General features: G+C 42.8%; 2 protein-coding genes across 5 annotated transcripts in view; both read right to left on the bottom strand.

Annotated features, from left to right (window-relative positions):
• The window catches only part of GALNT7 (polypeptide N-acetylgalactosaminyltransferase 7), a 72777-nt gene extending 69961 nt beyond the window's left edge, over positions 1-2816 (bottom strand). For 3 of the 4 annotated variants that reach the window (XM_084518893.1, XM_084518889.1, XM_084518888.1), the window contains exon 1: positions 457-577. In XM_084518893.1, the coding sequence (XP_084375019.1) occupies positions 457-576 (120 nt within the window). In that variant the 5' untranslated portion in view covers position 577. Of the gene's footprint in view, positions 1-456; positions 578-2688 lie in introns of those variants that run through there. The other variant, XM_084518890.1, reaches the window with a different exon arrangement.
• GALNTL6 (polypeptide N-acetylgalactosaminyltransferase like 6) overlaps positions 1415-16046 on the bottom strand; it is a 528873-nt gene continuing 514241 nt past the window's right edge. Inside the window, exon 12 of the mRNA XM_084518896.1 lies at positions 1415-2926. Within this exon, the coding sequence (XP_084375022.1) occupies positions 2897-2926 (30 nt within the window). The 3' untranslated portion in view covers positions 1415-2896. The remainder of the gene's footprint in view (positions 2927-16046) is intronic.

The raw sequence follows: 16046 nt of genomic DNA, 5'->3' as shown, positions 1-16046 counted from the left end.
CTGTGACTTTTCCAAGCCCTGTCGACGATCCCGCTTCGCGCAGAGCTCCCAGGGGCCCGGCGCGCCCCTGGGCTCCCAGACACCGGAGCTCGGGGGCAGTCCCCGCCCGGGGCACCGCCGTCCAGGGAAGGGGTCGCGGCCCCGGGGACCCGGGCTAGCTCCGGCCGCCCCCGGCGACACGGGGCGGAGCGGGGACCCCCCGGGCGGTGGCGCGGGGCCCATCCGGAGCGCGGCGCCCCCCGGGCCCCCTCCCGGCTCCTCTTCCCGGCGGCGTTGGGCCGCGGCGCAGCGCCTCCCGTGCGGATGCGGGGCCGGCCGGGGCTGTCCCCGCCGCTCCCCGTGTCGGGCCTGCAGGCCGCGGCCCCGGCGGCCGCCCCCCGTTATCCCCGGGCTGGCCCCGCGGCATCCCGCCCGCCGCCCCCATCCCGCCCGGCGCCGCCGCCGCCGCGCACTCACCCGTCCCGGGGGAGCCGGCTCCTCGGCGCGGGGCGACAGTGAGGACCAGAGCAGCAGCAGCCCCAAGAAGCTGCCCGCCAGCAGCACGGCGCGCAGCAGGAAGCCCAGCTTCAGCCGCATCCTCCCGCCCGCCCGCCCTCTGCCTCCCGCCGCCGCGCACCGCCGGCCTTCCGCCCCCCGCCCGGCTCGGCACGGCTCGGCTCGGCACGGCCCCGCCGCCTCCCCGCTCCTCGCCCGCCGCTGCACGTACAAACTTTTTTTTTCCTCCCCCCTTCTTTTTCTTTCTTTTTTTTTTTTTTTTTTTTTTAAATCTTTTTTTTCCCTCCCCCTCGCTTTCCTTTTCCCCTCCTCCCTGTTAGCTGCCTGCCTCCCTCCTTCCCTCCCTCCTCGCCGGGGCGAGGCGAGCAGGAAGGGGCGGCGGCGGCAGCGGGCGCCGCGGTTCCACGTGGCCGCCCCGCACCGAGCCCCGCACCGGCACCGAGCCCCCAGCCTGGGGGGAGGCCCCCGCTGCACCTGCCGCAGTCCCGGGCTCCACCGCGCCCCCGCTTCCCCCCCGCAAAACGAAAGGGGAAGGGACCCCAGAGCTCCCCGACCGCTGTATGTGTATACGGGGGGGTCATTTTTCGATTTATCCGCCCCCGCTTCTCTTTTTTCGTGGTATGCAATGGGGCACTGGCTGGTGAATATCCAAGCACAGTGTGAGCACAGTGATGGACGTACAGCTGGGCAAGCACAGGCCCCATTAATTACTGCAGGCAGCTGGGGCAGAACGGCGCTGGTGCGCGTTCAGGACAAGCCTGTAAAGTCAACACATTTTTCTTCAGGGTAGCAGATTGTGGAGGAGATTGCAGAGATCTTATCAGCCCCTAGCTTTGCATGTATTTCATTACTAATTTTCAGCATTAAAAGTTAGGCATCCTGTTTCTGCCTTTGAAGGGCTGTCACACACCTGCACGCACACACAAACCTGATTATTTGAGTCCTCCACAAAGCACAGTGATGTAAGGACAATACTCCCCATGTAACACTTTTGCCTTTTCTATACGCTCAGTAATATCCGCTTATTTTTACATATTTCATCCTTTTTTTTTTTTTTTTTTCCCTGTGTGCACTGTGAGGATATCAGATCCAGCAATCCTGAACGTTAACTTTCAATGATAAGCGCTGTAGAAATAAAACAGGATATTACACCTTGAACAGGATCACTTTGGAGAAAAAAAAGGAAACAGGGTGACCTTTGTAGCTGACACACCTAGACACAGAAGTCTTTGTTTATTCGTATAATCCATGCAAGTGCTGTATAGCACCCCATGATCCTTCCCCACGCTACAGGGTACAAGGCATGGGAAAGCACCACTTACAGCATGGGCAACAGCTCTAACCCTTACCGGTGTTTGCATGGCCCTCTGACTTCCAGAGGGCTGGAGGAGAGGTCCCCAGGGGTGTTTTCCCAAGCTCCCTCCCCATTTGCGATGGCAGTGATCACACTGACATCTCCACATGAAGGCTCCAGTGCTTGTTTTTAGGATGACAACAGCACCTGCACGAGGCTGGGGGGGTGGAAGCCCCCGACTTCAGGAGACCTTAACTGCAGCAAGAGGTGGCATTGCCTGCCTCCCTTGGCTTAGCCTCCATTTTGGGGATCCCTGTCTGTTCTTCTGTGCTGGTGCACACTCAAGAAGAAGAAACAAATCGCTCTAAGTGCTGCACAGAGGGTGGCATAGAGCTGGCTGCGGCCCTGGGAAGCCGCTCTGCTGCTGCTTGTCAAAGCTGAGTGACAGGGACAGGGCTGCCTGCATGCCGGTCAATACTACACGATTTCACATTTGTAAGGTTGCCCACCTATTATATATATATATTTTTTTTTTTTAATGGAGTCTTACATCCTGCCGATACCCATGACTGAAGGGCACTTCCTAGACCACGCAGAGCTCCCCGCTGGAGGGTGACCCCGCGTGCGGCAGAGCCCGGCACCCGGCCATAAATCAATTCCCCTTCAGCCGCCCTAGGGCAGCGGCTTCCTCAGCCGGCAGCTCTTCCCCACGGAGGAGGAGCAGCCGATGCCCGCTGGGAGGCAGTGCGGGCCCGGGGACGGGTCCCTGGTGCCAGCCCCTTGGCCGGCTCGGTCCCGGCAGGGCTCCCCGAGGGGGCTCCCCTTTCCCTTTGCTGTCCCCTTGCTCCAGGAGCGCCGGTAGCCCAGCCCGACTCCAAACGTCCCAGGCTAATGCTGACCTTGTCAGTTATCTTCTGGCACCACCCCACCGAAGGCATTTGTCTTCATTAGGGACGAGTTGAAGTCTCAGGTTCTGCACTCTTCATTCCTCCCATGGAGTAAAGTCCCCCAAAATATATGCAGAACGTATTTTTGCTCTTGCCAAACTCATACGGCTGAGATAGAGAATTCAAATTAAAGTTGCCTTTGGATTGTCTCCAGCAACATTCAGAAACACTTTAAAAAGTCTTTTATGACCTGGAAGGAGAGAGAGGGAAAGAGAGAGAAAGAGGGTTAAACATGAAACTTTGCCTCTCTCATTTGCAAAGGACTGTACAAACTACAGTGCTTTAAGCATCTAGCTTAAACTAAAACAAGAAACAATCCTGACTGTTATTAGGGGCTTAATCAACTTCTGTCAGCCTGATACTCTGTCATTCAAATGTTTCCAGCAGACAGGCACTGTCATAATGTTTGGATCTATATGTGGACGCGTCTACTGTTTGCTGAGCCAAATTCATATGTTCCTTTCTGCACATGCCTCCAAATAAATACCCGGCAGTATTTAAGTCACTGCACACCCTTGCTGCTCCCGAACCAGGACCTTTGATGACCTGGGGGTGAAGGATCCGATTACCAATCCCCTAAGCCTTATTGCCGGGGATTTGGGGGATGGTGTCTGCAGCAGGGTCACGGGCAAATGTCAAAACCTCATGCAGTCGCCTGCGCTGGGGAAGTGTCAGTATTTGGATATGCCTGTTAAGCGTTGTCCTGAATATTCAGCCACAATAAAGGCCTTTCTTGAACATTAATGCAGACTTTCAAAGGAAATGCCTATAAACTTTAGTACCTATCAAAATGAAAATCATCTAGTGCAAAGCTCCAAAATACAACAAGCTGCTGTAAAGGCTTCAACACCCCCCCATTTTGCTCATCTGCAGATTTTCTTCAAACACAGTCCTCCTTTGTCAAGCCTGCAGCTCCGAGACCAACTTCCCTTTCTGCTGAGTGCAGCAAGTGTAGATCACAAGGCTTTTTCACGAGTCTGTAAACAGTGCTTTGAAATTTGCAATGGATTGTAGACCTCAAGCAATTTCATTTTCCTTAGAAGTTTCCAGAATTAACTACCAACACTTCATTTAGTGCGGTATTTCACGATAGGATATACTCCAGGCTTAATATAACAGCAAACTTGGTCATGCTTTGATTAGAGAAGAAATTGCTGGAAAATGCCAGCAGATAGGTAGTGGCTTGCTTTCCTAAGCTGAATGCCCTGAACACGAGAGGGCTGGTTTCATTTTAACATGGCTTTTAAAGGGTATTGGCATGTCTATATTATGAATTATGTATTACAAAGCACTCGTCAGTATTATGATCTATACCTTAGTGCACATTTCATCACAGGATCCCAAAATTCTCTTCAATTCATTAATGCAAAAAACTTGTACATGGACAGGATCTGTAGTAGCCTCGTGGGAAATAAAAGAGTAGATGGAAAGAAAAGTTGCCAGGCAGGAGAAGCACAGCACCCAGGAAAAGGTCTGGGAAGGATTGGTGATGGGCCCTATGCACCAGTCAGTTGTCTGTCCCTTCATCCGCTGCTCTGTCCTGTTTTGGACAGAGACAAAAGCAACAGTGAGTGTTTGCATGGCTGCATATGATGACACATGAGGAGCAAGCAGTCTGTCAGCTGGAACAATGGTCCTTGAATATGTTTCCTCTGTCTCCTGCCTCTGGTCCAGTGAAAACTCTAGCTGCATTTAATCCCTTTTCCCGTCCCTTTCCAACTTCCCTACTACAAACCTGACCGTGGAGAGTTACTTGCATGTAAACAGTCATCCGTGAACAAAGCTGCTGAGGTTTGATGCATTGCTACTTTGGGTCTAAGGCAAGCTGGCCATTGGCATGTAAAGAAATGTTGTGCAGAGCCCTAGCATGGAGCCGTTGGTGTCAGCCCTACACCAAGCTCTGTTAGAAGCTTCCTTCCCACCCTGCTGACACCGTCCTCAGCACAGGGACACTCATGCAGACTCCATGTTAATGAGGCATTCACCAGCTAGGACAATTCAGAAGGACAGAATTTGGCATACACTCCAGTTAAAGCTATATCTTAAATATTTTCAGCATATGTATATTTGATTACAGGTTTTAAAATTCTTCTTAATTTCTGCAATTGTTTAAGATGTGCTTTAATCAAACAAGTGGCTCTCAGTAATACTTAATACATGCTTTTGCAAATTAGACCGAGGTACACTTCATCCTCATTGTTTGGTGTTCGTGATCTCTAATCTTTAGTTCAGTTTTTCCTATAATTCTCCTTTATCCCCTCCCTTTTTTTTCTTAAGCTGGAGCTTTAGCAATGCATGCCCTACCAAAAATTATTCTTCAGCATTTCACCATTTGATTTAATGCTTTTGGCACAGCACAGTTTGCCTCCTTTGCTTTTTCTGTCACTTTTATGAAGAACATGTTATGAAGTTCCTGTCATTATATTTAGCCCCCATACTCCTGTCATGCCTACTTAGTCAGTTTTCCTCCCGCAGTATCACCTCTAGCTCATCCTATATTTTATCACACAACAGTAAGTGAAGCTCATTATTTTGTGTTGGTCTGTATTCTACCCATGTCCTGAAGACTAGGTTGTAAAAAAAATAATATATATATATAGACTTTTTCCAGATGCACTTTCTGGTATGGAGCACCAATCAATGTTTATGGCCGATGCTGTACTATTAATATTGCTTTTGTCTAAAGAAAGTTAACCTCTTTTGGATTTGCAAGTCCTCAAGAAATCCACACTGTGATGCCTGTTGACAATCCTTGACAGATTTGGATCTCGTTAAAGCAGGAGATGGAATGGTCTGGTACGTGGGTGTCTCATTTAAGTTTGAGGAGAACTGGAATGATTCTGAGCATGGCTTAGCCATTTCAGAAGTAAAAGAAAAATACATATTTTAAATGACTTTATTTTAGGAACTCTCACCTGTATTTTGAACCAGATGTACGAGCAAGTATTTTGGATCCAGAAAATATCCTTTTCAGGTTGACATATTCCTGAACACTTCGAACACAAATTAACTGGCATCATTTCCTGAATCTAGGGCAAGAAAAATTGAAATATATTGCTGCAATTTCTGTTATGCTGAAAAAGTGAATGGTGTAAACACCCACATTTCAGATGCTGATTTACTTTTCCTAAAAACTTTTAAAATCTAGCAAATTACAAGGAGTTAATTCAATGAAATTGACAATTTGAACAAAATCTAAAGTACCTTTGAGGTACAATATGAAATATTTTACAAACAACCACAAATAAATTAGATTTCCATATTTCTACAGACAGTTTATTGTTGAGCTGTTGGTAGTCTAACATAACATTATTATATTAAGATTCTTATTCAAGATAGTATATTATGTTCAATATTAAACAAGACATACTTACTGAAGTTAATCTTTGTTAGTAAAGTATTGGGTAAGTTTGGTAAAGTCAACATGTCAAATCTGAACAAGATCAAGCCCTAGGAAGCTTTGTAGGCAAGTAAGGAGGACAATCAAAGGTTGTTAAATTGAAAAATACAGATGTGCAACAGTTACTAGTCACTAAAACAACTATCTGTTGCTGTTCCTTAGCCACAGGATACACAAGCAGAAAGAGTAATTTGCCTTGTTTTACATAAATATGTGAAAGGTCAATTAATGATGACTTAATAACTAATAATAACTCCAGTCTAGGAGATAGGTTTATGCATTAACATTGAAATAATAGCACCAGAGTAACATCATAGAGATAAGTCAGACTTATTTTCCAATTGGCTTCCTTGGGAATGTGGAAGGTGCATGGCATAAGGTGAGGTGCCTGCAGCTGACAACAAAGTAAGACTATTACCCTTAGTCATGTAAAGTTTGTGGATCCTCACAGCCTCCATCACAAATCCATTACTGGAAGTCAAAAGTCTTGGTAGCAATTCAACATAAAAGTATCACCAGATAACAACTCCAAGCTTTCTTACTGTTTGGCAGGTTTCACAAACTGTGAGTCTGACGTTACAAGTGGATGCGAAGCAATGCAAGGATGCTAAGTGGCCTCTGTTCTCACGGAGTTGCTATTTGGAGAGAAATTCTTAAACAATAGATTATTTCTATTATGTATAATCTGACACCAAGTTGTATTGATTAAGTAATTGAGTGAAATGATTCTGTTATAAAAGGCATGTTTTGTGGGAATTGCTTGTGAAATTGCAGGCAGCAGCAGCTGTTGGATCATAACACTGCACATATTCAAGTCTTTTACTAAATATAATCATAAAGAAATAGATTTCACAAGGTTTTTAGTACAACATGCAGATGCATCTTTTTTTTTTTGTTTGTTTTTGGAAGTTTCTCCCTTTACTCAGGTCCACAGCTACATAGATATCCTTACTCGGTATGAATTAAACAATTTCTAATGTGTACAGTTTTAGCTGAGGTATCAATATAGATACATATGCACAACTGTAATAAGGTTGTCACCTTGGCAAGCTGAACTCCATTGCTTTTTAGTTACCCATGAGAAATAGTGACAATGGCAGGATCTCATCCACCTTCAAATACTGATGGTTTCCAGCTCTCTCAGTTCACTGTCATTCAACTCCCTTTTCTGATGTACAACTGCAATTACAAACTAGTTGGCTGAATAGTCCAATGAAGCCAGAAATATTCTGAAATCCTAAAGTACGTGCAATTAGCTGGAAGCAGATCTCCAGTTTGTACTTTTATTTTTAACGCCAGCTTAACTAAATCTTCATTCTGAGTAGTTTGATCCACCTGGGGACATCCTTTAGGAAAAGGGAGTTTAGAAGTTAGTTGCAGTTCACAGAGTAAGTAATAAAAGACTCATTCCAACTGACGATATTTCAAACTGAACTGAAGAATCAGCAATATATTCCTAATCTCTTTCATTGACCCTGAGTCAATGAAAGCTGCTCCTGTAAGCCTTAGGTCAAAGTAAAGTTGATTCTATTCCTTGTTTACCATCAACAACCTTGATATATTGGAATATAAATAAAAATGAATGCGGTATCTGTGTAACTAATTGTTCTCTCCTGCACACTCCCCTCAGAACAGTGCTCTAGGATAAAAGCTATGGGAAGACTGTACAGTGCCAGTTAAAGCATGGTGATCCTCAGCAGAGCTTTGTAAACTCTTGGCTAACAGCTTGAAAAAGCTGGTTGCCTGCTTATTAACCCACAAGATTCACGAAGATAAAACTTGTTTTCAATACATTTTTAGATTTGAATGAGCAGGATTATAATATGAACAAAAACTAATTTAACAAGTTGCCTCTTTCAGGCTTTTATGCAAAATCTCTCTTCAAACTTGCCCTGCTAAGCCTTTGGTGTCAGAGTTGATTAACACAAAGGAGGAGATAGAGGCACTGTTCCTCACAACATTTAGGTCAGCGCTGATACTCTCCAGCATATATCTAGGCCACGTCTAATTAATCCCAGAATATTCCATCGCTGCCAGTTTACCTTTGCCAGCTTCTCCCACGGAAACCTGACAACAAAGATTTTTACCTTAGGTGAGGAATTTCCCTTTTCTGAAGGCAAATGGGAGATTTTTTTTTTTTTTGTCCCCATAGTCTAATTATGCAATGTTTATTCAACAACTTATAGAGCCCTTAGGATATGAAGTATTTAGCAGGGTTGAATACCTCCACTTGAAATTTGGGGAGTATTGCCGTTGACTTAATTAGGGCCAGGACTTCAACCCCAGTTGTGTTGGGGATAAAGTTGACCAACTAGGGTCCTTCTCATTTGGCTTTCTCATTTCTAAATTTGATACTGCCAGTCAAAATAATCCCTCCCCCTCCCCCCCCCCCCCATGTATGCACAGTTAATCAAACTAAGACCAGAAAATAGAGGAGATCAGCAAAATAAGAATGTCACAGAAAAGCCTACTGCAGATGAGGAGAAGTTGAGGGGCTGAACTATATTTTGTACTTTGAACTGCCATCTACAGACTTCTATGGTCATTACTAGTAACTACACAAGTGGTTTGCAAATATACCCACAAGCTCAAGGAAATGCTTGAATCAAGACAAACTGCCCCTGTGAAGCAGCGGTGTCAAATAACCCAGCACACTTACTGAACAAAAGATACCCTTTTTCCATGTTTTGTGCATTACACTGGTGATGCACAGAATCGCATGTATCACAACGCTAAAACCAGAGCATTAATTAGAATGCACCATTGATATGCAATTATGCAGGGTGCTGAATGTCAGAAGCAGCACCATGGCTGCAGCCGGAGGACAGTGACTTTTTAAATCAGTGCTCTATAAACGTGCACATCTTGTATGCACAAAGTCAGGTGATTTTTTGTACCTGATGATGAAGCGCTAAAAGACAAGACAAATTATTACTTGCAGAACAAGAAATGCCTGTTATTGTGCATCTATTAATATGCTCTTAAAATATAGACCAAGAAAAGCACGGACATTTTTGTAATGGGTGAGGTATGTTTTTGAGGCCACCCTCAGTTTTTCCAATTATGTCCTTACAATCTCCTTTATTTAAACATAACAAAAATTGCATTTGATACAGCACTGTTATTAAAATCCTTATTTAAATGTTTCTGATACCTTCAAAATTATGTAATATTTCAAATGTAAATAAGATGCAGATTTTCACATACTTGTTTTCCTGTCTTAAGTGGGTTGATTACTAAAACAGGAAATGCTATTCATAAGTGCTTGATACTGGCATATTTTTTTAAAAAGGTAATAATAATAAAGATGTTTTTCAATGTGATTTTTTTTTAAAAGGAAATAGCCAAATCATCATCCACCTCCGGTTTCATGTGCATTAAGATTTACCTGCCCTTCAAATCTGTGGTGGTGAGCCAGCTGATACCTACATTACCACGCCTCACATCTACATACAGAACTTTAGAAATCATCTCATGTTTTAGCTTGTAATAAAATTACGAAAGCAGATTTTCTAAGATGTAGGATGCATGTACTTCAGCAAAGTGCCTATGGATGTATCATGTTCCCTAAAGCTCTGAAAATACCAAGTCCCACTATATAGCATTTAATGCTTTAAGATGACCCCACAGATAGGTAATAAAATGATATCACTTAGGTAAAGATGCACACAGCCTGGTGATGTGATAATAATAGTCCGAGTTTGTGCGATCAGTCATGATTCATGGTGCTCTTTCACCCAAGTCTCCTAGAGTGGTACTGGACTTGAGTGTGGGAGAGGGACTCCCATCTTCTTCATCTTGGCCATGCCTCTGGCTGTATCTCAGAGCTCCACAGGCATGTGCAGTGATGTGCGTGGCTGTATGATGGACAGAGGTAGATGGGCACTGAAGAGAGGAGTTATTTGAGCAGATTAGACTGGCTCTAAGCTTAGTGTTATTGCCCTGTACACTGCAGAACAAACTCATTATTCAAAAAGAGTATTACTCAAAGGGAACTTAAAAGTCCCCTACATTCATGAATCTGTATTTTGGACTCTGCTAGGCATAATTTTCATTGCAATACTTACAGAAGTTAATTAAACATGTAGTTATTTTTTTGCAATCCAAACAGAGATGCACTATTAACATAGGTAGGGGTGATCAATAACTTGTTCTTTCTGAAAAAGTACACGTAGTACATGCAAAATGCATTAAAAAGAACTTCTATGCTGTTACAAGTGACTACACAACTTGAACTACTGTTGAAAAATTAAAATAGTTCATTGTAAGCCTCCCAGAACTTGCTTCATCTGGTAACAATGTCCTCTCTGATCATTCAGAGCTTCTACCAAAGCCTTTCTTTTCTGCTACTACCCTTTTGTTAGTCTGTAATTCCTCTTTTTCTCTCAATAAAAGCGATTGTTTTATACAATTTCCTCATCAGACTCCAACCTTGATACCAGGATTTTCAGTTTTCCACTCAGTTATCTAGGTACAGTTAAATGACTCCGTCCTTTCAAGTATCCGCAATAATCTCTATTATGAAGGCAAGTGTTTTCCTACCCTATAGTGCATGAAGAGGAATAGCAATAGCATCAGTGTCTATGCTGACCTTATAAACAAAGTTCACAGTGAAAAATCCTTATTGTTCTGATGAGTTTTACACTGAAGCAAAAAACATACTGCCCTTTAGTTGGTTTTGACATAAAATACTAGGATCCCTTGCTAGTTATCCCAGATCTACAGCATTGTCCTATCCTACTTTTAAAATAAAGTTGCATAGGTCAAGAATAGCATTATTTAAATCGATCCGGCCAGAAATGCTTAGCAGACGCATCTGGTTTTCTTCATTCTCCTGTGATGCCATGTTTCAAATTCAATACATTATTTCTTGTATCCTGCTCTCAGTGTCTATTTTTATGACCATGAAACTCAGTGTTTCTCTATTCTTCCTCACTGCTGACAGTGCTCTGAACATGGCACTGGCTCACTGAAGCAATGCAAATGAAATAAGAGTAATCTTATAAATTAGTCTGCTTAAAGTCAGGACATAGATTCCCTTGCCCTCTTGTTTGAGATTTCAGTATGTAAAATGCAAAAAGATCCTAGGAGCTCTGCAGCACAGCCAAGGAGTACAATGTTTGGATACTGCCACGCTGACCAATTTCAGCTCTTTATTTATCTTTCTCTGCTGCCTTTTTGCTCTGTCTGTTGTGTACCTTTACCCTGTGTTTGCTCAGTGCAAGCACAGACTCATTGAGCCTGTTCCTAGAGAACCTATAGGGTGTTATACGTCCTAATCCTGGAAGTAATTGAGACCTCAAGCACATGCACACATGTGCACACACCCATTGTACTCATGTGGGAGTGCCAATATATTTTCTGTGGATACAAAAACTGGCAGGAGTTTCGAAAGGTGTATCTGCACTAATTAGAGTAAATATCTTTTGGATGCCAGAGCTTTCCAGATCAGCTCCCAAAGCTTTAACATTTATATTATCCTGTTTCTTTGAGGATGCATTTGAAAGCGAGTTTCAAACTCACAGCCCACCTCTAAAGCAATAATAATAACATGAAAAATTTTGTTTTCAATAAGCCAGCTTTCATAGCAAGTTGTAGCTTCCATTACTGGTAAGATGCTTAGTTCTCTAAGCCCCCTTAAGGCTTAGAGAATACCTGCAGCTGTTTGGTACGCTGATTGGCACTGATATTTTCATCTCTGAACACATAAGTGCTAACCTTTTGTGCATAGAACACTACATGCTACTTTTTATTGCTGTATTTTAATAAGCTTCATCATTATTTTTATCCAACATTCTTAAGGTCAACAGGCCAGATGCTGAATATGTATAAATCATGCAGCTTCAAATACATCAAAGAAATTATATTCATTTGTCCCAGGATTTGGCTCTCTACTTCCAGTTTCACCAGACTTTTCTTCAACTAATCTTGCAAATACCTTAACCACATCCACTTCCTACTCTACCCCTCTCAATCCCTTTCAAATACCTCCTTCTTAACATATAACCCCTCTGTAATTCTTCCCTTTTAAATCCTTTTCAATCCTATTTTTTATTCTTTTTTTTTTTTTTTTTTTTTTTAATTAGCTAATTGTTAGAAACATTTGTAACTCTTTGAAATTTTACTTCTGAATGTGTTGTGGTATGTTGACTCTGAGGGCTAAAGTTCCTAAGCAGCTTTCAGAATAATAAGATTTGTGTGCATGACTTCCATGCGCTACTTTGAAGATTTACTCTATAGAGTTAAAAGATTTTTAAGAAATCAGCTTCTTTATTATGTTCACTTGTAAACACTGCTCAGAGTATGCATCCTTTACAGTACTGTTACTCTTTTCTCCTCCAAGATACTTGCTGTGCTTGAAGAGCTTGCGAATGTATACCGCTAAAATACAACTTTTTAACCTAAGGGTGTGTCACCCTTAGACATAGCTGATACACTCAGCAGCTTTTGTCCAATTTGCCCCCAGCCTGCTCTTCACATTTGTATGCATAACATATTTGCATTACAAATTCCTTTAGCAGGAAGCTTGTTCTCTTTCTCTGCATGACCAACATTTCCACTGCTACGTGGCAGTAACTTGTAAATACCAAATGTAAAGCACGGTGTGATCCAAAATGGTACGCTCACATACCATATTTTTGAAGTTAGCAACATCTATAACAATACTAAAATGCCTGGGTTTTTCAGGCTGGCTCAGTTGCCCCCGTGTTCCTGATGTTTTATAGTTTGTGGGACTTTGTACCATTATTTCATATCAAGGTTTTCAAAATCCCATGACAAGTAAACCTACTGAGCACCTAATTTTGGTGTGCAGTATGTTTGATCTGGTAATTTGGGTTTGGTTTGCCGAGCCTGTATGTGGATAACTTTGTTCATGTTCACTCTCATGCTGTAGCACAGCTATGTAAGCGTGCCATGTGGCTGGCTGTGTTGAACAAGGTGTGCTGGTTTCGACTGCTGTGCCAGCTGGTCCCGGGTATTTGTATTGGCTCAGATAACACCGGCACTCCCCTATCCACGCCTGCTGCTGTGTGTGTTCTGGCTGGGAGCTGCAGCCTGGTCATTTATCTTGAACCCAAAGCCAGCGCTCACAGATGTGACTCAAGATACAGTTATTCATTGTCACATTTTTCCTCCTCCACCTGCTCCCTCCACTGCAACTAAACCACCTCCACCTGGGGTATTTTGCTGAAGCATTTGCATCCCCCCAAAAAACATTATTCCACTACTTCGTCCATATACAACATTTTGAATTCAAAGAGCTTTCAACTTATTAGCAGGCCTCTGGTTAACTAGCTGATTCTGTTAATAATGAGCCATATGAAATATAATCACACATAATTGGGGAAAAGGAATGTTAAGCAAGTCTCCTGTGCCAAAAGAAGCAAGGAAGAATTGTAAAAAAAAAAAAAAAAAAAAAAAAAAAAAAAAAAAAAAAAAGAGACATTTAGTACATGTAGAGGTTTCCATGTATGGCATCAAGGCATCAATTGCTTCCCCCTTTTCTCAGAAACTATGGGATAGTAACTTTACATTGACCCTGTTATAATAAATATACACACATGCCCACACCATCTTTTGAGATCCAAGGTACCAAGACTTGTGGATTGGTGCTTCGTGTGCTTTCATGTTGCCCCAAGCTGTGTAATCATATTGTTTTTTTTCCATAATTAAGATGGCAAGAACCACAGATTAGATTAACTGTTCTCTGAAGAAAAAATATTAGACTTAGCTTCAGACTTCCTGAGGATTCAGTTAGGGTTACTAGAATAACATACATTACATATAAATAGGAAAAGACAAAAAACAGATTAGGAAGATTATGACAGTTAAATATTTAACACCATGTCTGTCCTGTACGCATGTAAATATTTTATTTTGTTTGTTTTTTAAGGTGTCCCGTACTCAGAAACACTTGCTTCCTTAGCATGCAGTGGGACTAGAGGAGTTTGTGGGACTAAGGGTGTGACTGAATCTTCAAACACACATTCCCATCCAGTACCTTTTAATTTATCCTCTTTAAACACAGAAGAGGGGTGTAGAGGTGTGTGTGTGTGTTTTTGTTCATCCTGCTGCATAGCAGAGTCACTTTGCACAACCTCTTTCAGGGAGGCGAAGGAAAGCAGACCCAAATCAGGTTTTTGTTCCCCCAACAGGGCAGCAGGCCAGGCTGTGCTTGCTGCTGCACTGTGCACATTCAGCCTCTGCCGTGTTTTACACCCAGCAGTCTTAATACACCTTTGGGGGAAAAATGTTTTCCTGGTCAAAATAGTTACCATCAGATATAGTTTATATCATCAGTTATAGTTTACACAGGTCTAAGGAAGTGCTACCCAAATGCTTTGAGTGCTCAAGAGAGAAGTCCTGCAATCATACACAACCATAAACATGACAGGGTGCATCAAAAACTTTACGTCTTTAAAAAGCTTTCCAACCTGAGGATGATCCTGCCTGGATCTGGTACATGGATCAGAACAAACGATAGAAACAGAGCTCTCTCCATTCCCACAAGTTCAGCCTGTCATGAGAGGCAGACTGAGTTGTCTCTGGTTATACCAAGCCTGACACTTTGACCACCGTCCCTGGAAACAGCATGCTACATTTTACCTCTACTTTGACAGCAACTGCAGTGGAAAGATACAGAAAAGACACTGAAGGAAGCTATTTTTCTCTTTAGTGATGCCAGCCCTTGCAACTCACGGGCTTTTTCCACAAGGCCTCCGTCCCTGTAGCTTCGTAAGTAACATCTACCCATGGCAACTGCAGAAAAACCCCAATCTTCACACCCTCCCTCCAGAGCTCTACCACCCTCCACTCCCCCCAAACCTGCCAAGAGCTCAAATAGCCCTAAAGTCAACACTAACACATTAAGAATATAATTCATGAGGTAAACTTGTGACTTTTGGATGCCTGCCACTGGCAAACCGTTTCGTCATTCCAGCTTCAGAGCTGTGCCTCGTTACTTGGGAATAAAGCTCCCCAGCTTTCTAAAGGTCTCTGGTGACCTTTACTGGACTCAGCTGGCTTTCCGGCAGGGAGCACTTCTGTTGCTATGGCAGTGGGCGCCCAGGCCTGTGCTTCACTCACAAGGCCTGGGGAATTTCTTCACAGGCATCACTGTCACAAGCAAGACTGCAATTAGGCAAAGCCTTCAGCTATCGCAAAGACACTCTGCTGCCTGGGTTATCTGACATAGCATCTTTTGCTGCAGAGAGATATATATGTGTTTTGTGCAGTAAGTTACTATTTTGTGAACTTGCTAACTCAAATAGCAGCCAGTTTTTTTTGGCACTATCCTTTTCATACTCTACAACATTTCTGCTCCATGTAGTTCTTACCAGTGTTCTTTCTAATGCTATACAGCAAATACTTAGACATGGCCGTGTAGCCATTTGGCACATCTTTGTATCCCTTCAGAAATAAAAATAAATAAATAGGAAAACCCCTTTTAACTAATGGAAGGAAAATAAAGAAATGACTGTACTTGATCTGTCTTTGCAGCTTCAACAGCATTAATTATTTGCATCTGAGTGTTAAGAGAAGGAGAACATGAACAGGGAAGCAGAAGGGTTTCTATACCTTGCAGTCTTAGGGCTTTTTTTTTTTAAGACATCTTTTTTTTTTTTTTTTTTTTTTTTTTAAACTTTTCTTCAATTCTAATGCACTTGGAAAAGCTGATTTCTGACTCCTGCTTGCCAATAACAACTTATTTTAACGAAAAATCAATGTGTACTATGATGGTATTTATTTGCATTTTAATTTCCTTTGATACAAGAAGTCAAATGAACAATACCTGATTGCTAGCAATAAAGTAAGTAGAGTTTACTCACTGTGTCTCTACTTTATCATAACAAAGCACGCTTGCAGGGGGCATTTTTAGCACCCAAAACAGGCTTTAAAAGACTGCAGG

This window comes from Aythya ferina (assembly GCF_964211825.1).
Source record: "Aythya ferina genome assembly, chromosome: 4".
NCBI classification, from domain to species: domain Eukaryota; kingdom Metazoa; phylum Chordata; class Aves; order Anseriformes; family Anatidae; genus Aythya; species Aythya ferina.
Note: the sequence above shows the minus strand (reverse complement) of the source record. Positions and strands in the feature narration are given on the sequence as shown.